The 24,534-nt window shown below is 37.9% G+C and overlaps 1 protein-coding gene across 4 annotated transcripts in view; it reads left to right on the forward strand.

The window, feature by feature from the left end:
- UXS1 (UDP-glucuronate decarboxylase 1) overlaps nucleotides 1-23,597 on the forward strand; it is a 53,536-nt gene extending 29,939 nt beyond the window's left edge. For 3 of the 4 annotated variants that reach the window (XM_026068073.1, XM_026068074.1, XM_026068071.1), the window contains 6 exons: nucleotides 8,974-9,093; nucleotides 14,126-14,169; nucleotides 18,302-18,362; nucleotides 18,944-19,001; nucleotides 20,617-20,720; nucleotides 22,743-23,597. In XM_026068073.1, coding sequence (XP_025923858.1) covers nucleotides 8,974-9,093; nucleotides 14,126-14,169; nucleotides 18,302-18,362; nucleotides 18,944-19,001; nucleotides 20,617-20,720; nucleotides 22,743-22,874 — 519 coding nt within the window. In that variant the 3' untranslated portion in view covers nucleotides 22,875-23,597. The remainder of the gene's footprint in view (nucleotides 1-8,973; nucleotides 9,094-14,125; nucleotides 14,170-18,301; nucleotides 18,363-18,943; nucleotides 19,002-20,616; nucleotides 20,721-22,742) is intronic. The other variant, XM_026068072.1, reaches the window with a different exon arrangement.
- The last annotated feature ends 937 nt before the right edge of the window (nucleotides 23,598-24,534 follow it).

Consider the following 24,534-nt stretch of genomic DNA (forward strand, 5'->3'; position numbering starts at 1 on the left):
ACAAGGAGGAACTTATCATTAATTAACCCAGCATTTGACTTTTTACCTGCACGTGAATCTTTTCATATTTAATTGCTGCTCAGTTAGTCTCTGGGATACTATTCTACTGGGAAATGTGACACATTAAAGAAAACCATATCACTGTTTCTCTGATTTCACCTTTGTATATTAAGGCTGTAAACACCATCAGCTGTAAAATATTCTACAGAATTTTAATCTTTAAATGATAAAATATTAAATGCTTTTAAAACCTTGGAAAAAAAATTTAAATATAAATGTTAAGAGTTTGGGGGAAGGTATTTTAGCACAGTGAATGTAGTAGTTTTAGCCCATCTCTTCTACCAGATAGAGAAGAAAAATCTCGACATTCATATCTCCTTTGCTCTACTTTAAATCATTTAACTTGTAATATGGTGATACTACTGAACAAGAGTTCAGGCTGTTGTGTTCTGTACTTTACTGTAGGAAAGCATTCCTCATAAGTTTGGAAATTTGTTCACTGTTAAATACCACAGTTTTTATGAGAAATCCTTGTGCTGTAGAGTGTTGAATTTTCTGCGAGTCTGTGGTGCACACTGCACTGTTCTTTTAGTGGGGAAGATGGTGGGTCATTTTGGAAATCAGGGGCTGTGTCTTAAGGCCTTGGGGTGAGTCATAATACTATTCCATAAGTCTTATGCAGGATTTATAAAGAATAGTAGGGCTTGTAAAGTGGAACTGTGGTGCACACATGCATTAAATAAAAACTCGTGATGTAAATGAACTGTGCCGAAGGGCAGCCCTGTGGGATCCATCCTGTACTTCATTACAGATTAGTGAAGTCTGCCCAAGCTTGTCCCACATTCTTCTGTATTCTGAAACACTGTTGAGTTTTTTCAGAGTTTAAATGTTATACTATTGTAAGGGGAGGAAACATTAGCTTTTGCTAGTGTTGCTAGCTAGTATCTGACTTCTGCTGTGAAAATGGGTATTGTGCTTTTAAGGGCACTTTCTGACAGGAGTGACCTAGTCCAAAAGAACTGGATGGGCAGGATTTCAGACTAAAACATTTCCTGAATCTTCTAAACTTCAATAAAAGAAGAAACAAGCAAACTTATTTCTGTTTTTTGTCATTTCTTCCAAAGTCTTCCATCATCATGCACATTCTTAGATATCTTAGATAACTAGTCATACTTTCAAAAATATAAGATAGAAATATACTTCAAAATTATACTGTCAGATGGGCTGTTTAGAATCAAAACAATTCTTGCTTATATTCAAAGCTGATTCTATATACACAGTTGTTGCAGTTTCTCAATAGCGTGTCCTGACTAAGACCTTTTCAGTGCGCTCCCTTCTGCTGGCAAGGTTGCTCTTTCACTGTTTTGACCCTATGAATTAAACATTTCTTGACTTTGGTCTCTTGTTTACAAAAGCCTTCCTTTGACAAGCCCAGCAGGCTTGTCACCAGCAGTGCTTCCTCTTCAAGGAGTCCAAGGGCAGTAGTAGCATTTCCTTAAAAGGAGAGGAGGGGAATTGAACTATTTGCTGGAGAATTGCAGGGTTCACAATTTCAAAGCATATATACAAGCCCATCTCATCTCGTGTGAAGCACCTGACTGTGTGATTTGAGAGTGTATTTGCTAAAAGCTTTTGGGAGCAGCTCTCCCTCCTTAAATCAGTGTGGGAATATAGGTCAGCTGTGCTCCTCAATGCACTTGTCAGTCACATAGAACTGAGTAGAATAAATCCAGGTGGTGTTATCCTCCCTGCTGTTGCAGCTCTTCTGAAGTCAGCAGGAGCTTTAGTTCCCTGCTCTGTTCATTTGGGAACTAAGCTGCATCCTCTGTTTTAAATTTCAATACCCTTTTCTCAATCTCTTGTTCAGTGTTTGCTAGCACTCCCTCCTGGAAAGCCTTTTGTAGTTCACTCCACTGCCCCAACAAGGTGCAARGCTTAGCTTTGAAACTGTTTATTGCTTATAACAACAGCTTATCTATCTGCATGCTTTTTTCATTCTGGACTCCTGTCTTTGGCACTATTCTGCCTGTCCTTCTTAGTCCTTCCTGTGCTTTTTTTGTGCAGACTTCATCTATGGTGTGTATTTGCTGGAGATGTGATATGGTTGCCTAGCTAGTAATTTTGCTTCTCCACAAAAATAACTTAAAGTTCTAGTTTACCAGATACGGTGAAACCAGAATTTTCTGAAATGAGCAGCGTTCTTTGAACAGCAGATAAGATCTTGTGGACACATAGGTGGAAAAAAAGTGCCCATGGTGGGGGTGGAGGTTCAGCACACAGTATTGCATTGTCATTTTGTGCTTTGTTCAGAAGTTGCCATACCATGTGCATTTAGCTTTTTTCAAAAAATGTGATTGAAATGATGGAGCTACCTGGGAGTCCCTATATTTATGTACATTCCAACTCTGTGGCTTAGCTTAAATACTAGTCAGAATCTGACGCTACCTTCATGGCAGGAATCTGGTATGTTTGCTTAGGTATGTTGTAAATGCAAACACACACCATTTTAAGTGCTTAGTGTATTAAAGGTGTTCTGTGAACTAGATGTAATTTCTCCTCTTTCACTATTTATCTGTTAAGAAATTCCCCAGACCTGAAGCAACACTTCAGATCACCGTGGAATGGTGCAGGGAAACTTAATCTCCTTCCATTTATTTATTTTCAAATAGATGGTTTTTTTTCATACCAACTTCGTGTGGCTTTGCAAGCTTAAGTGGTAGCAAATGGACTTAGTTGTACATGATATGATGTGATAGTTTCGAAACTGCCTTTTTAAGCATACAGAAGTGAATTGAGTTATCATAACAAAATATTAAGTATTACTGTCTTTAAGTAGACAAGAGTTATGCTTTGCCTTATAGAATATTTCAAGATCAGGACTGAGAAGACTCCTTGTGCCAGAAAACTTATTAGCTAACAGAAAAAAAGAGAGAAAGGCATATAAAGGTAAAGTTTATTATATTCATATGAGAGGATAACACACGCAAATCAATGTCGAAAGCTGTTAAATTTAAAAGTACATTGCAATTGCAACCCTAGGGTAATTTTCTGTTTTGTATTATGAGTTGCACTTTTTTCTCTAATCTTTAATTCACAGACTAGTTTCAGTAATCATAAAAAGCCTTGATGCAAACTGTTGGGATAATGAAAACTGTTGATTGAATTGTAACTGCAAAGATATTGAATAGCCAGGTAGTTATTAAGTAATTAGAAAACACAGTTATGCTGGAATAAAGCAGCTTGCTCCTAAATGTCTCCTGGGAGTTTATCCTGTGTTCTCTAGTTATTGCTAGCTGTTTTCTTCCCTTGATAGTCAATATAGATTTATTTAAGCATTCAGCAATTTTTTTTTGGTATTGTCATATGAAGTTTGCTAGTAGATTGCTTAAGACAAGATGCAGACTTGATTATCTTTGTGGAAGAATGGAATTGAAGTACTTGTGCTTCTGACAGCATAGGGGAGAAGAAGAGAAAGCATTGTGTCTCATCAGGGCAGTGAGTCAAAAGCTCAGAGAACAGTCTTTTAGTGCCAGAGGTGATGGTTGCTGTTGGGTATATATCAGGCCAAGACTAAGTAGTTGTGTTAAAATATCATGGATCTCTTTAGCTTTTTAGAAGCCATGCAAAAGAGTTTCACATTCAGGAATAGCAGGTCCCAGGTGAAGRTTGGAGAGGGTAGTCTGTAAAATGCTAACATATTTTCCACTGCTGACTGTGAGAGGGCATTGACACCCCTTAAACTGCAGGTGTCATCACCACAGCTAGCGTTCTCCTGTTATCTGAGTAGTTGTATGCCAGGTCAGCGAAATTCAGAAAGAAAAGAGAATTGGACACAATTCCTTTCCTCTGCAAAGTTTGAAAGGTCACACGCTCACAGTTGTATCAATATTCTCAATAAATGCAGTGGTTTAATTGAAAATATCAAGCACTGTTTGTTAGTCATGYTTTTATCTTTTTAATGAACTGGCTCCACTTTGCTGAGAGAGGAAGCAGTGCTGGTTTCAACGGTAGTAACTGCATGGCTTACAAATATGCTTTTATACTTTGGAAAAGAGAAATGTCAGATAAAAATCACAACTTCCCCATAGTTCAGTAAAGTCTAGTCCTGCAAACTGCAGTAGTTTGGAGTTCAAATACTGCCAAGCTTTTGAAACTGTTTTTTTTCTAGTTTCTATCATGCAGTCCTGCCATACTTCTCTGGCAGACTGTCATTTTCTAAAACTTCCCAGTATTTCTGCTCCATACTATTGGATTTATGGATTTGCACATTTTCTGATGAATTGTCAGAGCTGTCTGTAATTCTTTTTGCTGTGTAGGAGCTTTGCACGTGAACCACAGTATCATTGTGTTTGGCACTGTAAAATGTGGGAGTGGAATATTGTCTTCCAAAGTTATCTGTTGTCCATACCCAGTTAGAGGGAGTGAGCTGAAAGGGAGGGAGAGAAGCAGAACCTTGTAATATCTAAGGCAATATCATAAAAATGCAACCTATCATTTCATTGTGTCGTTAGTAGTAGGAATCCTTCTGTAAAGTGGAGGATTTCTTTACTAGATCATCTGTTTCTAACTTGGGTTGGCATACCTGCTGTGTTGGAACTTCCTAATGCAAACATGGCATGTATACAGTAGGAAAAAACCTTCTGGTCTTCCTGCCCGTATTCTGACAAATCATTTTGTTGATGTTGTAGTAGTGCCTTTACTGTTTCTACATGCTTTATGCTGTTAACAATTGCAAAAGAACTTTTTACCATAGACCAGAATAGAAGATTGTCTTGCAATGAAATTAGCAAAGCCATGGATTAAACAAATACAGGCAGTTTCCCCCAAAAGGCTTGAATGCTTCCTGTAATCTGTGCTCTGGGTATTTTTTGGTTTCCCTGCTGTTCTGTAAGAAGTCCATTTTCTGATTTTTCCCTCAAGTAATCATCAGAGAACTTAGTCCTTTGTTCTTGATATTGCTGCACTGTTTGGCAAGTTGAATTCAGAAGTCGGGAAGACTTTAAGCTTTTTTTTATTATTATTACTTTTCATTTCAGTAAGTTTAACCACTATTTGAATAACAACATATACATAGTAGCATTTGTCTTCTGATTCAAACAGTATATTGTTTTTGACACTTTTTCAATTTGGTAAGCATCTTATCTTTATCTATAAGATAGCTGCTATGGCTCTAAAACTGTTGTCAGGGCATTATCTTACATCCATAACTGCTCGTCACACTAATTCATGAGTATTACTCTCTGCAGAACTCTCCATCACACGGAAGTCTAAAATTAAATTGTTCAGACTGAATTGTTGTTTGTTTCCGTGTATTCCTGGCCCTTATTGGAAACTTACTGGAAACTGTGTTAAAGTTCTCGTTCCCTGGGTATCATTACACTGGTTTTAGCTGCACTGACTAGACGCAAGCTGCCTCCTCGTGTTCAGAAGCCAGGCTGTGCAGTACAATACTGAAGTTAAAATCCCTGTTTGATGGGGATATCCTGGTAGTTCAGGCATAGATATGCTTAAGTGGGTGGGCATCTCTTCCAAATGGCAAAGTCTCCCATAAAAATGTTGGTGGAATGGACTTGTGACTGTTTGCGTTGGCCATGTACAATACAAACAAAATGCGTGCAAGCTGAGGCAAGCACCAGAAATCAGAAAAACTTTTAACAGACAGGTGCAAATAATATGAAGAGACCTTGAAATGATATGGTAAATTCTCTAGTCTGGGAAATGCTGAACTATAAGCATGGTAATGATTTCAACCATGAGACAGGAGAATTGCAGATATTCCTTGGTTGTGTTCAGGAACCTGCATTATGCAGAAAGTGAAATCAGATATCATGATTGTCCTTCCTACCTTATTTAGGAGCTTATCACTTATGAAATTCAATCTCACCTTTGCTGTATGTTTGCAAAACAATTTTAAAAGTTGTTAGTAACCAGAAATGAATCTCATTTTGCTTCTACAGTAGGCAATGTGTGTATATATAGATAGATAGATATACATATGATACCTTAGGCCAAGCCTCGGTATTGAGCTTTGTAGCTTAAAAACATATCACAAATGGGTCCTGGTGAACTGTCTGCCGGTAATTCTGCTGTGATTACAATTCAGGATATGGGAAATAATTTTAAGAGAGTTAATGATGTCTGAAACATACAGGAAGGAATAGTAGTCGCTAACGAAGTGACTAATAAAGCAAGGGAGGTGGGCAGCAATCTTAGTAGTTTTACCCGAATTGTTGATCAAGACTTGTCTCAGCTCACTGATATCTGTTCAGCTGCCTGGGCTTTTTCTGAGAGATCACTCACCTGCTTTATTTAAGGTTTTTGTTTGTTTGTTTGTTTGTTTGTTTTGTCAGTGAATCTCAGTTGTCTGCTGGTCACTTTGCAGCCTTCTGTTTCCTGATTTTTGTATGTAGAGAGTTCTGATTGATGCTTGCTCTTCAGATACATCCACAGGCTTTGCAAAGAAGGAAGATTTAACACTTAATGAGTAAGACAGGTTTGTCTGATATCCTAATGAATTATGGCCACAGCATATGTTGAAGCTATTTCAATTAAAAAACCTCTTAACATTTGAGTTATGTTCTGTATTGATCTATTTTCTCAGACAGTCAAGGCAAGGAGATGTCTTTTCTTCAAAAGCTTACTACGTTGAAATATGGCTTTCTAAATTAAGTTATTATCATAGCATCTTTTCTACCTTGCTGCTTTATGAAGCCAGGATCTCTAGGACTAATGGCTAAGAATACGTGCTGAAGACCATGGAGAACTTGGGGGAGGGGACTAAAAAAAAAAAAAAGAGCACCTAATGTTCCCCTTTTGTCTTCACTGACAGCTGTAGCTTTTTTTTTTTTCTTTAATAGGATCAGTTTGTACCCACCTTCTTCTCTTTATTCCACCATGGGTTTTTTGTTGTTCAGAGGAGCAGTCTATCTGTGAGCCATAAAAAATATTTTCTGCACTTTTCTGTCTTCCCTCTCCCTCTGCACAGGCATGGTCACTGTGAATGCGCACTTACTGGTAAACAAGAGAGTGGGAGTGAATCAAAGTGGTTTGACAGTCCACACTGCTACGTTTTATTAGCTTGCTCCATGACTTTTTTGGATTGCTCAAGGAACTTTCTTCTCTATTAATCTGCTATAAGAAGGCCTAGTCTTAAGCAGTGTAGACAAAAGCTAGTTGTTCCTATTTGGTCTCAGGGCCAGGGATTGGTTTCAAGCTCTATTTTGTTTGGCAGTACAAACATGGGCTGAAAAAGTTTCCTCCTTTCTTTAAGATTTAATGAAAAATTGCACATGACTTAGTGCTAGGTTTGCCCACAAATCTGGGGAAGTAATTGACTTTGCTAGTGGAAATTCTGTGGAGGAGCTGGTCATAGTTAGCATGATGTTGATGTTCAAATAACCGAGCATGGGAGTGTACCCCTCGGTATTTGTAGGCAGTTAATGCAAAAAAGAGTAGAGAATTACTGAATGTGCACAAAGGATCACAGAGAGGTTTTCCTGAAGTGAAAAGGGAACCGCTTAGGTCACATGTTAAGTTGCTGGCACCAAAATATATTTATTTGTGGAAGAGTTTCTTAAGAGAAGATAGATCCCAGTTTCACAGGCACATGTGAAAATTCAGCTTCACAGAAAATAGATTTTCAAAGCAGTATGCTGCAGGGAAGGGCTTTACCTGATGACACTTTAAGTAAAAAGTTACTCATTTTAAAAGACAGCGTTGCCACGTTGGACAAAAAAAAAAATAAATAAATAGCGGGAAGGGGAAGTGCTGGGTTTACTATTATGCTGTGAGTGTTGTTTTTCTTACCTAGAGCCCTCGCTAGTTTCCAGCCAGTACAGGAAAACGAGGCTGCTGCTGCAGCTTGTGCAATATAAGAGTCACTTTTTGGTCAGCATAGTTTAATGAGTTATTTTTATCTTGGGGCCCTAGCTTCCAAGTGCCGTATTTTCAGTGCTTGTTATTAATGGATATATCTGGAAAGTCCCCATGAAATACGATCTCTCCTTGGAGGAGTTAATGTCCTTTTAGGGCAGAGTGCTGGGGAAAACAATAGAACAAGAAACTGTATCAGAGTATATTCTACGATACACTAGTGACATTGGTAATGGATTTGGGATGTGATGCTGGAAGCATACATTTGACGTGTTACACTACAGTGAAGAACATGTTCCTGATGGCTGCATTTCGCACGGGCAGGAACTACTTCTTTACCCAAGATAACACAGCAGAGTAAAGATGATGTGAGGTTATTTTGTGGCAACACTGGGCAGCATTGCCTGGTGATTCCTGTTTGTCAACAGTAGTTAACATCTAAAATGTTAGAGTGTGTTTTGCTTCTTTCATTATCCCATCTGTGGAGTGCTAGCCACTGCTTTCACAAAACTCCTTTCAGGATTGATTTGTTTATGAATTACTTGGAGACCTAAGAGAGAAAATCGTTTGCCTGTAAGTTTCTCTTCTACTTGAAGCTATGCTTATTTCCAAGAAAACTGTTTCTAGGGTCTCTCCTGAATGAAGTGTGTGTGAGCTGCGTCCTTCAGCCACAGATGTACCATTTCCTGTACGCACACCCCTGTCTTTCTGGGAAATGGCAAACAGTGATCTAATTGATCTAGTCTCTCTATGTCTAGATAAGCCCCAGATGAAAGTTGTTGTTGCTGGAAGTGTACTATTGAAAATGTTAAAGTTCTTGGTAAAGGAAAATGCGTGTGCTGAAATCATTTGCGGTGCTAGCGCTGATTCAGAATTTGCATTACAAATAGTGAGAATTTGTGTAAAGCATCATGCTGTATGCACTGTAGTTTGCAGTAAGGTTGATGAAAGGTTAGAATTGTTTCATGGTAAGAAAACAATGCATTTTTAAATCTGTAAGAGAGGTTCTTAAGGAAGCTTGTGGGGGAGGGGTTAATTTGCACTCTTAGGAAGAAAGAGATTCTTAATAAAGTAGTAACATTTCTTTCTCTTTGCCCACAGGAAGGAGTTGAAGTGAGAGTTGCCAGAATATTTAATACCTTTGGTCCTCGAATGCACATGAATGATGGTAGAGTTGTCAGTAATTTTATCCTGCAAGCTCTCCAGGGAGAACCCCTAACTGTAAGTAATGACCTCTTAGTGATGTGGTGAGTCCATTTGCTGTATAACCTATCCTTATGTGCTGTGAAAGAGGCTGGATTTTAGAAAACACTGAGGTTGTCCACCTCCAAAAATCTAATCTCACAGTGTGTCAAGCTCAAGTGTACAGAATTATATATGCAAGGATGCACTCTGTCAGTGCTACTGCTCTTCCTTTCCCAGAGAGAAATAAGGCTACTGATTGTAATGTGAGAAAGTGTTCTCAGTCATCCTGAACTTAAATCTCTGTCACAACTCTTCCATGGGAACAAATCATGGCAACATCCACAGCAAGCAAGCAAGCAACGTGTTTTGGTACTTCCTCCTGTTGAGGAACTTTTTTTTCTCAACTCTTTTTGGAAGTTAGCAACCTAAATGCCTTTTTGTACAATTGCAGAGCAGCCAAAATTTTCTATGTGTAAAATAACATTAAAGGCCCTCAGGCTACATCATATATTAGTAAATAAAGCAGGCCAGGACAGTTCTTGTGACTACAGACAAACTGACATGGCATAGCCCTCATCTATACAGCTAAATTTTCCTGCCTCCAAAAGAAGTTGCCACATCCAGACTGTTGTGAATGGTCCTTGTCTCTTGCTAATGCTTAAACAATGTCGCAGCATTGTCTGGGAGAGCAAGAGCTGAAACGGGCCAAAACAGTGCCAGAGACGCTGATGATGATAATTCAACAATACAGACACTACCTGGCCTATGTCCTGCTCCTGTTTAGTTTACTATTGTAAAATAAAGGGCACATGTAATAAAAGTGAGAGGAGCCAGGGAGAACAGTTTGTAATTTGAGATCTGTTGTGAGCTCATGAAAACATTTACAGTTTACTTGATATACCACAGAAATTTCATATAAATTCATTAATACTGCCTAGATTTGAAGAGTGAAGTAATTACTCAAAGGCTTATGAGCTCTTATTCTGAAAAACAACTATAAATATTGCTAAGTGCCTCCACAGGGCAGCTGTCTTGAGATTGAGATAGCATTTCTTCTACTGGTGACTGCAAATCCAGAGTTCAGCCAGGACTTTCTGTAGGAAGGGAAGACAATCTAAGGAGGGAAGAGAATAAAATTTTTGTAGCAACTCCTGCTACTGTGATTCATGTAGAACAAAACCTGAAACTGGACAGGGCATTTAAGAGTCTATACCAAAGAGTCTATACCATGGCACTAAGTCATGCCCTGGCAAGAAGAGGCTTGGTGTCCTGTAATAGATCTCACCTACTTTAACTTTTTTTAATACATACTATGCCAAAATATGGCTGCCCCTTACAGAATTCATGTAGCAGGCGCTGCCCTGCTGGTTGGGTGAAATCTAAAACCCTTTGAGGAAGTTCAAATTGTGTATAGTCTGCCAAGTGATATACACTATCTGTCTTAAGTACTCTGATTATTTTTGAAATTTAGTCTTCTCTAGAAATCAACCGTTGCTTACTTGCTTACTGCTTATCAGTGATTGTTATCTTAGGCAATTTTCTATTTTTCAGTGTTACCAGTGTTGGGTCTTGGCTACTCTATTATTCCTAAGCATTGCTAAATTGCTGGTTTCGCCTTATGCTTATTTCATAGTAACAAGTCTGTTGTAATCTGAATGCTCTGTTCACAACATCTCCTGAAGATTCACTTTTCCCCAGAGTTTTAGTTTTTTCTACAAAGTGCTACCACTGTTCAAATGTGCTTGTGAAAGAGCATGGCTGTAATTTTGTGATGCTGATTGTGACTTAGTGGCCAGTGTTGATTGGACACATGACATGATTAGTGTCAGATGAGTTGTCTTTAGGACTGCAGGTCTCTGTGGCTCAGTCTTAGGTAGCTGGTAAAAACAGTGAGCCCAGCTTGCCTAGTCAGTACTGATCAGCCTTTTCAGCACTGAATAGGCTAATTGCATGACCCCTTGTGTTCAGTGCAGGTGCTGGGGAAACAAGTCTGCCACTTGAAGCTTATACACCCTACCTATTCAGAAATAAACACTTGCCTACCTAATTTCTCAGGAATTCTGCTGCTTCTATGCTGGAGCAGTGATATTAAGCAATTCAGAGGGAAGAGGAGGAGAGGGAATCATTTGCTAATAGTGATCAAAAATAAAAAAACTCTTAATTTTTTTTTTTTGCTAGAATTTCACATTTTATACTACTGTATGCTCATGTCAAGAGACAGCAGCATGGTTTTCCGGTGGGAAAATTTGCATTGAAATATGATCTGAAGTGGTTTGGGACTGTTGGATGCACTTCAACAATAAACTGATTTCCCCCTTCTTTCTTAGATCATAGCAAGATTGAAGTGAATTATTTGTATTATAATGATAATCCATTTCTTGTCTATACATTAGCAGAACTATTATAGTTTATTTGCAAAGTTTATTTGCAGGCAGCAAATATACCTAAGACTCGGGGTGTCCACTAGTTAGCAAGCTTTGGGGACTGAGGACCTGTCAGCAAGGCTGGCTGGCTGGAAGGATTTATGAGGACATTTCTTTTTTTAATACTTACTTAACAATGTTCCAAATGTTGTTCCTTCTGTCCCCAAAGGAAATAGTTATTGATGAAAAACACAAGGCTTTGGCATGGATACACTCTTCAAATGTGAATGTGGGGCCAGTCTCTAAACAGCCAGGGTAATTGTTTGCCCAAAGACTGCTTTGTTCTTTCCATCTGTTTGATGATGCCCTACACCAGCCCTTTCTTGATGAGACATTGCACTGCTGCAGGCAGTTGGTTACATTTTGTAGCAAATTGCCCAAATCTATCGCATTAGCTTAAAACAAAACAAGCACACAGTGGGCCATCAACCCCCCTTTCAAAACACCCAAGAAAGCTTTCAAATTCCTGCAGAAGGAGTTTCATCTTCTTACTGCTCAGGCTTCTCCCAAAAGCTGCAGGGTGAGGCTGGATCTGTTTGTTGCAAGACACTAAGCAAATACAAGAAGGCAAGAAGATGGTGCTGCTTGTTTTGAGACTTTTGTTCCTTGTAGGACTTGCTTGTATCGACATATGAGCATAACTGTGTACTGGTTTGGTGGCATCCTGGAAGCATTAAAGTCTGAGCCTCTAAATGGTGTTTAGAAAGTTTATCTAGCCTACAGAGGGTCAGAAGGTACTTTGTCTTCCCTGTTTGTTCCCCTACTGCATATAGAGAGCTATTCCAGTATTTGGTGTCAAAAATGTGGGCATGTTTTTTTTGTTGTTTTTTTTCCCCCCCTCATTCATGCCTAGTTTCTCAAGTTTTATTGAAAATAGCCGTGTACCTTTTATAAGTAGAACTGAGTGAGAACAATCGCTGGAAGTTCTGTGAAGCCTTACTAAATATGAAGACATTATCTTGTTTTAAAATATGCAATCCTTGGGATATTTCAGAGTGTCAGTAAGATAAGTCTGGAGTCAGTGCCAGCCTGTGGGAGGGAATATTGAAGGCTTTGCTTTGTTCTTGTTGTTAACCTGACTGCCATGCCATCCAGACCTTATCAAGAATGTAACAGAGGATAAAATGCTTTAAACGTTTTGGCCACCATCACTGTTCCTTAGGAAGTAACTATCTGACATTGAAAATTACTGGATATGAGAAAAGAACTGAGGGTGGAATTGTCTCACTGATCAGGTCAAATAAAATGAATCGTCAGCAAGAAGCAGTGGTTGAGACCAAAAAAAATATTTTACTCTTGTGTTACTAGAGAGTTTGGCTGACAAGAATACCTAGCGTTGACCTTTTTATAAATCAGATGTATTCAGTCTCTTTTGGTTCAAAGTAGTTGTTCAAATGGAGTAAATTAATCTTGCAAAGTGAAAACAATCCCTTTAATTATTCTCATTTAAGAAATCATAGCCTAGGCAGACGTGGCCATTGTTGCTTTTTATTGTTGTAAGGGTTATATTAAGACAAACTGGGGAGGAGGGAGTGTTGGAAACCACAGTGTATTCTCCAGCCATTGCCTGCATTTAAGAAATATAGCCACAAGGGTGACTTTTCAGGAGTCATGCACATGTAACTTTATTCTGCAGACCTTATCCCACAAGGTAATCAAGGACAAGTGGGAAGCTCTGTACTTGCATAAAATCTGCTTCCTGTTTGCTCTGAGGGCATACTGACAGTCTGCTGGCCTCTCATTGTGCATTTCCCTTCAGAAAAGTGTTTCTAGCGTAGCAAGCTAGTGGTAAGATGTGTGTCCCCCACTTAAGCCTAAGTGTTTTCTCCATTTAAATATGCCTAATGATAGCTTTCAGATTTTAAATATTTATGTTCCAGGGATTTCAATACTGCCCCTAACTAAGCTTTGAAATAACTAATATTATCTCATACCATTATATATACCTTAATTATGTGTTAATGTCTGTTTTAGACGTAAACAATTTGGTTGCTCCAAAGTGTCAGCACATAATCTGAGGGAAAACTTGTTTTTTTCCCTGCCTAGGCTTTCTAAACAAATCTGTACAGGTGATTCTGGGAGTCATGTGCACTAGAAATTCTTCCACCTCTCCTTTCCACAGATACTAATATTTAGAGAGTCACTTTTTTTTTTCCCTGAACTCCTTGAACTACTAACATTTTTTTTCTTTTTACTTTAGGCCACTAACATTTGGTGGTTTCTTTGAAGCTGTCTTGTCTTAATGAGCAAATAAAAATTGGTTGTCATAACCACATCTTAATATTCTGAGGTTGCTTTAAATATTTGGCTTTTTTTTTCTGACTGAGTTCATGCTGCAGCCTCTTTCAGTACTCCAGAAGAGGACAAAACATCACTTTGTCACACATCTCAGAAAATGTTTCCTACTTCCAGAATTCTGGATTAATGTGATGCATAAGGGTATATTTACTGGAGACACTTCCAACAGAAAGACCTTCAAAGATTGCTGCTTTGCCAAAGGCTCTGCGAGCACATCTTTGTCAGTCCCTGTAACATGGGCTTTATGTCCCAGGTGTTTTTCCTTGGGACTTCCAGAATAATGAAGAAATAGGGGAAAAGTGGACTTTCATTTTCCTCTAACTTCTCTAATTTTCATCTGGTTTTAGGTCTATGGACCTGGAACTCAGACAAGAGCTTTCCAGTATGTCAGGTAAGTCTTGTCTGTGCTGTCTGATATGGTTTACTTAGCCTGATGGTTCTTTGAGCTTGGCCAACTTAGTGTAACACAAAACAAGTATGCACTTGCATTTTATTCAAAGAAATAAATTGTTTCCATCCTTAGGACAGCTTTGCTTTCAGAAAGGAGACATTGAAGGTTTTTAAAACATAGCCAAGAAACAAAACATTATTTGGTTTAGAACTTTGGATTAAGGTATTAACGTGCTCTTCCCCTCAAGGGACAGCAAGTAACTGATAGGTTTGTCGTGCTGCTTAAAGCCTCAGTGGTAAGTCCTTGCATTGCAATGCAATACTGCCACCTTGTGTCTTTAGGGAGCGCTATGGTCAGCGTGTGTGTCCCTTTCTGTCAGAAGGAAAAGGTTGAGGGGTTATTGCTGTAACTAATATTTACAGTATAGGCAAGACTAGAATGTGCTTTCACTAATAAAAAGTGAAACACATGATGCCCAGAGTCTTTTGTTCCAATATATTACTTTCTTAATACCAATTTCTGTGTTAGTCTATATCTAACAGAAAGTTGCAATGACAGATTGTTTAGGTCAACTGTGATTCTGTTTTACAACTGATTTTTTTTAATTCATTGGAAAACGTTTGCCTCTGAGTGGATTGTATGTGATTAAGAACGCTAACTGCTTTTCATTTTCAGCTTCCTGTGAAAGTTCTCCTAGCTTAGTGTATGGTAGAAATTATTTCAAGATTAGAATTCACTTGCAAGTATGAGGGGACTTGATTTTGATTTCCTTAAGGAATTGTTTTTTGTTTGTTTGTTTGTTTTCCTGGTGGTGAAGGTGGAATTGCCTTATAAAACTGTAATCATAAGAGTCTGCAAATTCAAAGCGCATTGTTGTTGTTGATACAGAGGGACTGTACCTAGAGTTACTGGATTTCTTTTTTGATACCCCTTCCTTTCAAGGCTTGTGAGCATGAAAACCAGAACATTTCAAATAAAAGCATAGTCTGTAAGCACATGCAAAATTCAGACAGTAAGCAGTATGTATTAAATTTATTTCTACATGTCCTTTTAAGATAGAAGCCAGCATCTTCCAATATGGAAAACTTAAGTATTTTCTTTGCCCAGCATTAAACTTCACGAGACTGCCTAAATTCTGCTCATTAATTTCCGGCTAATGTGGTTTGTGGGTGTGGTTTGTTGTTGTTGGGTTTTTTGGGGGGGTTTTGTTGTTTTTTTTTTTTTTTTTTTTTAGAACTGAAAGCAGCTTTTACAAAGAACTGATCTAACGTTGTCCATTTAGTCAAATACTTTGGAATCCAGGGTTGTGCAGGACTACTCTGACTTTGTCGCGCTGTCATGCTGTGAAGGTTCGATAGCAACGACTGAGACAGTAATATAATAATAGTAAAGAAATGTTTATTTCCTCACACAAGTTCTTGGATTAGTAACATCCATTAAAATAATGCAATTGCTAATTTAGAAAGGATAACTGAAACCGTCGATTACTGCGCTATTAATCGGAAGCACTGCTTATCCCTACTTGAAAGCTAGCTTGTTCACTCTCCTAGYGAGAGGACTCTCAACCTTGAGGAGTTACCTTAACCCAGCGTCCCAGGAAAAGGAGGGGGGGGGAAAAACTCACGGTCCAGCCGGAGAGGATGATCAGGTCACGTTCCCGTCCCTGCTCAAACTCTCCTAGCTCCCAAGTCTCTCTTTATACGGCTGGGGCTCTGGGCAAACACTGCTTTTGCTGACTTTTTGCAAGTTTCGCAATCACAGGACTGTTTGTTTGTCTGCTTGGGGGGACCCTGCTAGCGAGGCAAGACCACAACACCTCCGTATTGCTTCTCCCCTCCCCGGGGGTCCATGCAGATTCCAGGTGGCAGGCTTCTTCAGTCTTGTTAGTGCTGCCATTCCGCAGCCTTGCGCATGTCAATCCTTGCGCATATCGGTTGGTGGACTTCTTTAGTGCTGTTAACTCCTCTGTTCACCAGCTTTGCGCACATCAGTTCTAAGGCTCCCAAGRGAAGTTACACCTTATCAGGTTTGTGCTAGTGACAAGAGGAATTCTAATGTTTTGTTGTTGGAGTCTTTCTCAAACTGGTGGCCAAAAATTGACATTCACAGTTTTGTGCACGTGTTAAATGGCTGAGGTTAGCAGCCTGCATCAAGCTCATCACATTACTGAACTCATTCTTAGAGCTGATCCTGTTCACTTACCAGTGGTACGATTCAGAGAGCTGTCTGGTACATTTTGATTTGTTATTCTTMCGACACTTAAAAATAAAGGAAAATTTTGTGCCAGAACGTGAAGTAGAAAATGTGCCTTTTCAGCTATTCTACATGACCATGTCATGTTAAAAATAGACAGGTATGTTAAAAGAATGATGACAGAACAGGATCCTTTCTAGTATGCAGCATTCTGCTTATGAAAAGCATTAATGGAAAAAAATAAGGAAAAAGATAAATTAAAAATATACCTTGAGCTTCCATTTTAAAATTCAAAACACATAGCAAGTGAAAGTCAACTTCCTTTTTATATTATATTTTCTTTTTTTGTATAGGTCAAGTCCCATTCTCTTTTCTTAATTCTCAAATGCACTTTTTTTCTGCCTACATGACCAAAACCAGTTTGAAAGTACATGATTCCCAAACTTAGGCTATAACAGCTCGTTGTTCAGAAGTTAAACTTTGTCCTCAATAGGATTGGTTACATGAATAAAATTTCTAAGATCAAACCCTTGAATTAGAATTCATTGAAAATATAATACTGTCTTTGTGTCTTCTTTCAAAATGACACTTCAAGCACTAGAATTTCTTTTTGTGAGGAGATTTAATATAAACAGTAACAGCTTTTGGAAGATTTTCAAAGTGACATAATAGCAAACTACAAATCATAGTAGCTGTTAGTTTAGAATTGATAAACATTGATAGACACAAGAATAATGCAATACTTGAAGTAACATAATTATGATTGCTATTATGGTCAAGTCTTGACAGCCATGAGATGAAGGAGTTTCTTATGTTGTTCCTGCTAGCTAGTTAACAAAAATTGAAAAATAACTAATAAATTCAATAAGATTAATTTTGAAATTGTTTTTTATCAGCCATAATAAACTATGTTAGCTGCTTTATTAATTACAGGCATTTCACTTGATCGTACTCTTTCTTGGCTTTAAGATACTTAAGAGAAAGCCAAACCTGTAATTTGATCTTGGTGTCTACACATGCTTCCCTTGAAATTAGCAGTATTTGTTCAGATACAACAGTCCATCTGCACTAATCAGATTGCAGTATTGAGTCTGTTTCAGCTGAATAAGAGGTACATTTTGTTCTGTCTTGCTAGCTAAACAACAGTGCCAGCCTTCTGCTGTTGGGTTTGGGGACGGGAGGGGGATATTTTGTTTTGTTTCAAAAAAAAACATGCTGCACTTCTAAATATTGTTCTTTCCCTCTGCTGAATGCAATAATAGCAATGGTAGAAGCTACAGAAACACATATCTGTTCGAAGTAGCCATTGCTTTCCTGATAATAAGCCATAATAAAAGGCATCTGAATTTGTATGTCCAGGGTTGAGCTAAGAAGTCTGTTGCAATTACCCCAAAAAACTTTGGGTTATTTTGTTGGGGAGAGGGGAGATAACACCAAAATACTATTTTTAACAAACTGAGTTTAAAATTTTTTGGGAGGAGCAAACACAAACAACAAACTGCAAAGCAGGCAGTGTTGTCATGTGCCTCTGCATAAAAAACTTACTGTATCCTATTTGAAATATGTTGGAAATTGGCCTCTGAATAAGCAAGCACTTTGGGTACTGGAGGAAAGAAGAAAAGTTACTGTCTTTCATGAACATTTTATTTCTTGGTTTTGACTTTGATATGCTCAGAGGAATTGTATCCAGTGTACTGCAAACATAATCACCGTTTAAAACTAACCTTCAGTTCAGGAAATTTTATGTGATGGGGACTGTGGAGCAAACAGGCAAGGAAACATGGACCCATTGAAATATACACTGTAAATCTGATTTTGGCATTCCTCAGCTGACTGGTTTGCTTTACTGACATGCTAAAGAGGCAGCTCGCTTTTTAGATGAGAATATTATTTATAGGGAAATGGGATACTGCCTCAATCTGTTCTTACCTTTTCATAGTGATCTTGTGAATGGGTTGGTGGCCTTGATGAACAGCAACGTCAGTAGTCCTGTCAACTTGGTGAGTATGAGAGTTCTACTATGTTGCTTTGCACTAGCCAACATCACCATCAACTCTGTTTTCTTCCTTGTCACTGATGCTAGCTTTTAGAAGAAATAAACATAACAAAAAATGCTCTTTCCATCAGGAATAAAGCCTATATTCTCTTTATAAGTAAGAATACTAAGCCCCTAGATGTTGGGATCTGGTAGTTCCAAGAAAAGAGAAATTTGCTAGATTTTATTGTTTGTTTTAGCAGTAAGATTCATGTAATTAGAATATGAAAAACAAAACAACAAAAGTGGGGGGGGAATGCACAGAGGAAATGATTGAAGTCTTTATTTTTAAAAAAGACACCAAAGGAGTACCCAGGTTCCAGTAATTAGAAATCACTTTATACTAGCCTTGGTTGGAGGAAAATGGGATAATACTGGATTGTGTAATTTTTTTTTAATATTGATTATTTTTTTCCTCAAAGTGGAAATGAAGCATTTAGCTTTTTCACAAAGCTGAACGTGACCATATTAGAATTCTCATATCAGAAAACTAGCATGTCTTAAGGTGTTTAATTGCTGTTGTAATGAATATTCTTCCATGTCTAGGGAAACCCAGAAGAGCACACTATCCTAGAATTTGCCCAGTTAATTAAAAAACTTGTTGGTGAGTATGATGAGTCATTCTTCAATGAAGCTCATGAAGTACTTATTGTTGTGTGATGATTGTTACTTGATTAGTGTGTGTAAAATATAAGGATAATTTAGTTGGTCTTTGGATTTCTTAATAGCTTTATCAAAGGCATTTAATTGTATCCTGATCATATAATTAAATATTAATCAGATAATCAAAATCCTCTTTCAATTATATGTAAAACAGTTCATGAACAGTAGAATGAATACATTGTTTCTGTGTATTTGGGTGATCTATCCCAGTAGTTTTATATATTGTTTATGCAAGTTAGTAGGTTATTAGTGGCCAGTGAAGAGACTTTCTCACTGCATGTTGTACTTATTTCATGGAAGGTATATAAATTATTGGCCATCTCCTTCCTCTTCTACCCCTTCAACTCTGTTAGGTTGTATTGGAGTAGAGATGACAAGTAAATATTATTATGCTCTTATGTAGAGTGTTTGTCTCTTAACAAAAATACAGGATGACCCCTGCATACATACTAGACAAAATGGTAACAGTGATTTTAAAAGGGTAGGTTTTTTAGCTTCTTTTTGGCACAAGGACAATACATAAACTTAATGAAAATGCATGAATGAAAATATCTTGCATAACTTCCTAGTTGAAATAAGGATGCTTCTGAAGTAGATTCAGCAAGGTATTTCTTCACAACTCTGCAAGTGATTCTCCTTTAATTACCATTAAAAAAGCTCATGCTGTGGTGACAGTCGTTCTCTACCTTCCACTGATCTAACCAGTGATTCTTCCAAAGTCTGAAAATGATTCTTGCACGGGCTGTTGGCACCTTCCTTGTATGTGGCCAGGAAGAAAACATGGTCTCCCTTCCTCTTGCTCTGAGATCCATAGCAAATCAAGCTCCCAAGAATGGAAGTAAATGGCTGTGCTCAGTCTTCTAATATGGTTTCCTCATGAGATGAAACATACTGATGCCATTCGGCAAGGATTTTCAGTCTGTAGATCCCAGCAGTGCTTCTGAGGGATCTACAAATGGCACCTGAGAAAGGCAGGTTCAAATGTACGGTACAGAAGCTGATGCATGTGATGATTCTAACATGGGGCTCTTACCTCTGGAAAACATCTGTGAGTCCACAGATTGGGGAGGAGTATTCAAAACTACAGTACCGAACCCATCTAGCAGATAAAATAATTGTTACCTCCCTTTGCCTGTTTGCCCACAAACAACTTGATCTCTTTCCTGTGCCTGGAAAGGTCATTTAGTTCTACATCCATTAAATCTCTCACAGTTAGATGACACACAAACAGTTTGCTGGATTTTTCTCATCAGAGACCTTATCCTGTCTCTGTATGTTGTCATGAGGAAAGCCAAGTACTATGTTGGATCTTTAACAATCAGACTGAAGAATGTGGGCAAAGAGGAAGTGAAGTCCTTCTCCAATGCAAAAGTGCTCAGTGACAGCTGGTTCACCCAACTGTTGCACTCAGTGCAGCTACCTCTGTGAAAAGCGTTTCAATGGTAGGAATTATAAAGGAAAGCTGCAGAGAGACCTGATGCTTCAACAGGAAGGAAAGATGTAAATGCCAGGTATAGTGAATTGAGGATGGTAATGTACAGTCTCTTGTTTGTTAGGCAGTAGAAGTGAAATCCAGTTTCTCTCAGAAGCACAGGATGACCCTCAGAAACGAAAACCTGACATCAGAAAAGCCAAGTTACTGCTTGGCTGGGAACCTGTGGTATGTAAAACTGTATTGCTGTTGTATCCAAAAATGTGGTGGATAGAGAGGGTGTTCTAATGCGTTGTCCAGGTCACATGACAATAATATCTTCTAAGTTACCAGAATATCTGTTTAACAGGACAGTTGTTCATAAGGCTGTAAAGTGTCTGGAGTCTCTCAAACATTGCCCTAGCTCATGATTCAGGAACTGTTGGGTAAGATTTTATGGCCTGTGCCATACAGGAGAGCAGATCAGCATTGGTATTTCTAATGACTTAAAACACCTATCCTGCAAACGTTTTTTGTACTTAACTTCTTCACATGCATAATATTAAGTGGCTACCCTTCCATAAGCTTGATGTGTCCTTTGGAATATGTGGTACTTAGTAATGAGAGCTAATGAATTTGCTGTGGCTGCAGGCCTCGTTCCTGTTTTGCCCTGGTAACACAAGTTATGAAAGGAGAAATTTGGTCGTACTGTATCAATGCTATTTAATGAAAATATTTTAAAAAAATCTTTAGAGTAATTTTTAAGATGATCTGCAACATCATTGCAATTTGGATTGGAAGGGAGAAATATGAGCAACAGAAAAATGTCACGTCTTGTTAGAGTACATTTAAAGGGAAATACCATATGAAACTAAAAAAAAACAGACTGTGAAGCTAACCTGAGATAGGTGACACTTTTATTCTGGCAGACCGAACTAAACCAAAATAAGGTGCTCTTGTTCTGGCCTTACAGGTGTCATATGCGGAGACGTGCAGGGCTTGTTCTGTGTGTAGGTAAACTTGAAACATGCTTAGGGTTGGTCTAACTTTATCTTACTACCCCAGTGATTCCTGTTCACCTCTGAAAGGTTAGTTATTAGCCATCTGAGATGATGTCAAGTTTGTGGTTGTTTTGCACAGATAAAATGTAAGAAATGCAAAATGTCTATGATCGCTATTTTTTCCTAATCAGTCTTTCTAGTAAAGTTACTGTGCATATGTATAACTGAGCATAGCTGAAGATAAGAGCTGGTATGTTTGGGAAAGGTGAGGCCCATTTAACCCCAGAAAGATCTTGACTTTCTTAGCCAGCTCCCCTTTCTAGCTAGGCTGGTGGTTTGTAGGCTTTTGGGAGTTTGCAGATGAAGACCTTTCCAGGAAAGGTGTGGACCCCTGTCTAGTAAATGAAAGCCTATTAAGAGCGGGAAAGTCTAGCTCCAGACCACTTCAAAAGGATTCAGAGACACCAGAGTTTGCCACAGCTCAAGGCACAAGGAGGATGGAAAGTGTTAAGGTTTACAAAAGGTTTAAAAGTTAACTTTGATATACTTCTGTCCTTCTATGTTTGGGGTCAAAATTTACCCTTAAGTTGTAGCACTATGTTGGCACATGAAGTTGTAGGCAAGTCTTTCTTTTTTTTTTGGGGGGGGGGGGGAGGAGGGCCTGCTGTTTTGTCCTCTTGTATTGATGATGGTGTCAGCAAGAAGAGCATATGGCACCTGAGAAAAGTGGGTAATATTCTTGTTGTTCCTGTCTACAAACTGCAGTGTTTAAATACAGGCATTGAATATGAAGAATTACAGTTGTGTATAGAATTTAAAAATAAAAAATGAGGTACTGGCTGATAGTTTGTATATCTTTTTTTTTGTTTATTAGTGGTGTAATTAAAAAACTTTTTTAGCTTTACAGAGATTCTATGGAAGATGATCGTTAATTAAAACCAGGAAGGGCTTAAATTCCTGTGTTTCTCTCTTCCATGTGTGATGAAAGAATTTTTTAAATCTGGACACAAAATGGGCCAGTTACAACTATTTTATGCTAAYTTTGTTGTTTTTTTAACTTACTACATCAGAAAATATATCTAATGCTTGAAAGCTAGTATACATTAGCAGTGCGGAGTTGTAACCAGTGTGTGGTGCTGTTAATACTTATATTGGCTAAGAATTAAAGGACTTTATAGAAGTGTTGTAATAGCTGTGTTAAAAAGATACTATTGTGAAAAGAGCTGATGTGAACTTGGTGATATGATTCTCTCCTCATTTTTGGGAACAGGTCCCATTGGAAGAAGGTTTGAATAAAGCTATTCATTACTTCCGCAAAGAACTTGAGTATCAAGCGAACAATCAGTATATTCCCAAACCAAAACCTGCAAGGATGAAGAAAGGAAGAACAAGACATAACTGAAGACTGTTAGTTGGACAAGAAATTCTCTACTTGACATTTGATGGGATGTACTTTTTTTCTTTTTTCTTTTTTCTTTTCTTTCTTTTTTTTTTTAAGAGAGACTTTGAAACAGGTATCATGAAGAACAAACTGGAATTTCATTCTGAAGCTTGCTTTAAAGAAGTGGATGTGCCTAAAAAAAAACAAAAAACAGAAATCCCCTTCCCCTGCAAATCTTGCCTTGCACTTTTTAAATCTGTCTTTTTATGTAAAATAGAGTAGAAGCATCTTTTAGTATCTTCAAGTTTTATATCTTGCTGTGAGATCATTTTGTTGTGACTGTCTTTGACAGTTTTATTTACTGGTTTCTTTGTGAAGCTGAAGATGAACACAAACGGGATGGAAAATGCCAATTTATTTATAAAATGGGTACTATAAAATATGAGATGTTCTACTATGCATAAGAAAAAAGTGAGTGGTATTGTCAGGTGAGAGAAACTCTGACATCTAGTATATAGGAGTTTAAAAGAATTCTGTATGAGAGCTTTATGTATTCTTTAAATGAGAGATTTTTTCAAAGGTTTAGTTTTAGTTGTACACTTGAATTTGAGATATTTTCATTGATTACCATGGATAAGGATATTTTGAATCACTACTGTGTTGTGCGTACTCTGGGAATAAAGTTAATGTATTATTGGTTACAGTGGTCGAATATACTATTTTAATAAAATATTGAAACTTCTATTTTCCAGTTTCAGTGTTTTCACTGTAGGTACTTCTCTCATTACACATATATATGCATATATTGTATGTTGATTAGAAAGTAACAATCTGTAAATAATTGTTTCAAAATTAAAAACAGTGCTTTCTGTTTCTTAATAGATTGGAAGGACTGTAGGATGTCTGTTGAAATAGATTGGATAAAAACAAAGCATGATTTATTCCAATTTAAGCAGTTGGTAATGATGTGGAAATGTAAGATTTTCTTTAAACCATAGATTACAACTTCAGCCTCCCCAATTGAGGAAATATTTCCATTTTAAATATTTTATTGAATTGCCAGTAAATGTTATAACTTTGATAACTATGCCTGTCATTCTAAAAGAATTATCAACACTCAGTTCCTCTTATTTTTAACAGTGACACATACCTAGGCTTGGATACCTTGGAGGGAGGACTGACAGAGGCTTTTTTTAAAAGGTATTTTGTCTTAGTGCCACTCAAAATCGAAAAGCCTCATCAATCAAAATTGAAAAATCTCATCGAGTGAAGTGACTTGACTTTATCTCACTACCAACCTCCCAGTGCAGTGTTTTCAACCCTAACCTTTTAACCTTTTATGTTTTGGGGAAGGTGCTCTTTCTCCTTATCTTTCCTCCTCATCCAAATTGTGCCATGGGATGCCAAAGGATTCAAAATCCTTTCTTTACAAAGAGGTGACACATACAGGGTGCAATCTGAGTCCAGCAATTAGAGCAGTCATCAAGAACAGGGGAGTTGTGGGTTTCAGCTGTTGCTTCCAGGACTGTTTTTTGTTTAATCCAATGACTTCAGTACAAAATACATGAACTGTACTGGAACAAGTGTGTTTCTAGAGACTATAGCACAAAAAGTGCATTTCAAAAAACTCTTTGGGGAAATCTGAATGTTTGGATACTGAAGTTATGAATTTAAAAGCTTT

This window comes from Apteryx rowi, unplaced genomic scaffold, assembly GCF_003343035.1.
Source record: "Apteryx rowi isolate R43461 unplaced genomic scaffold, aptRow1 scaffold_268, whole genome shotgun sequence".
Taxonomy (NCBI): Eukaryota; Metazoa; Chordata; class Aves; order Apterygiformes; family Apterygidae; genus Apteryx; species Apteryx rowi.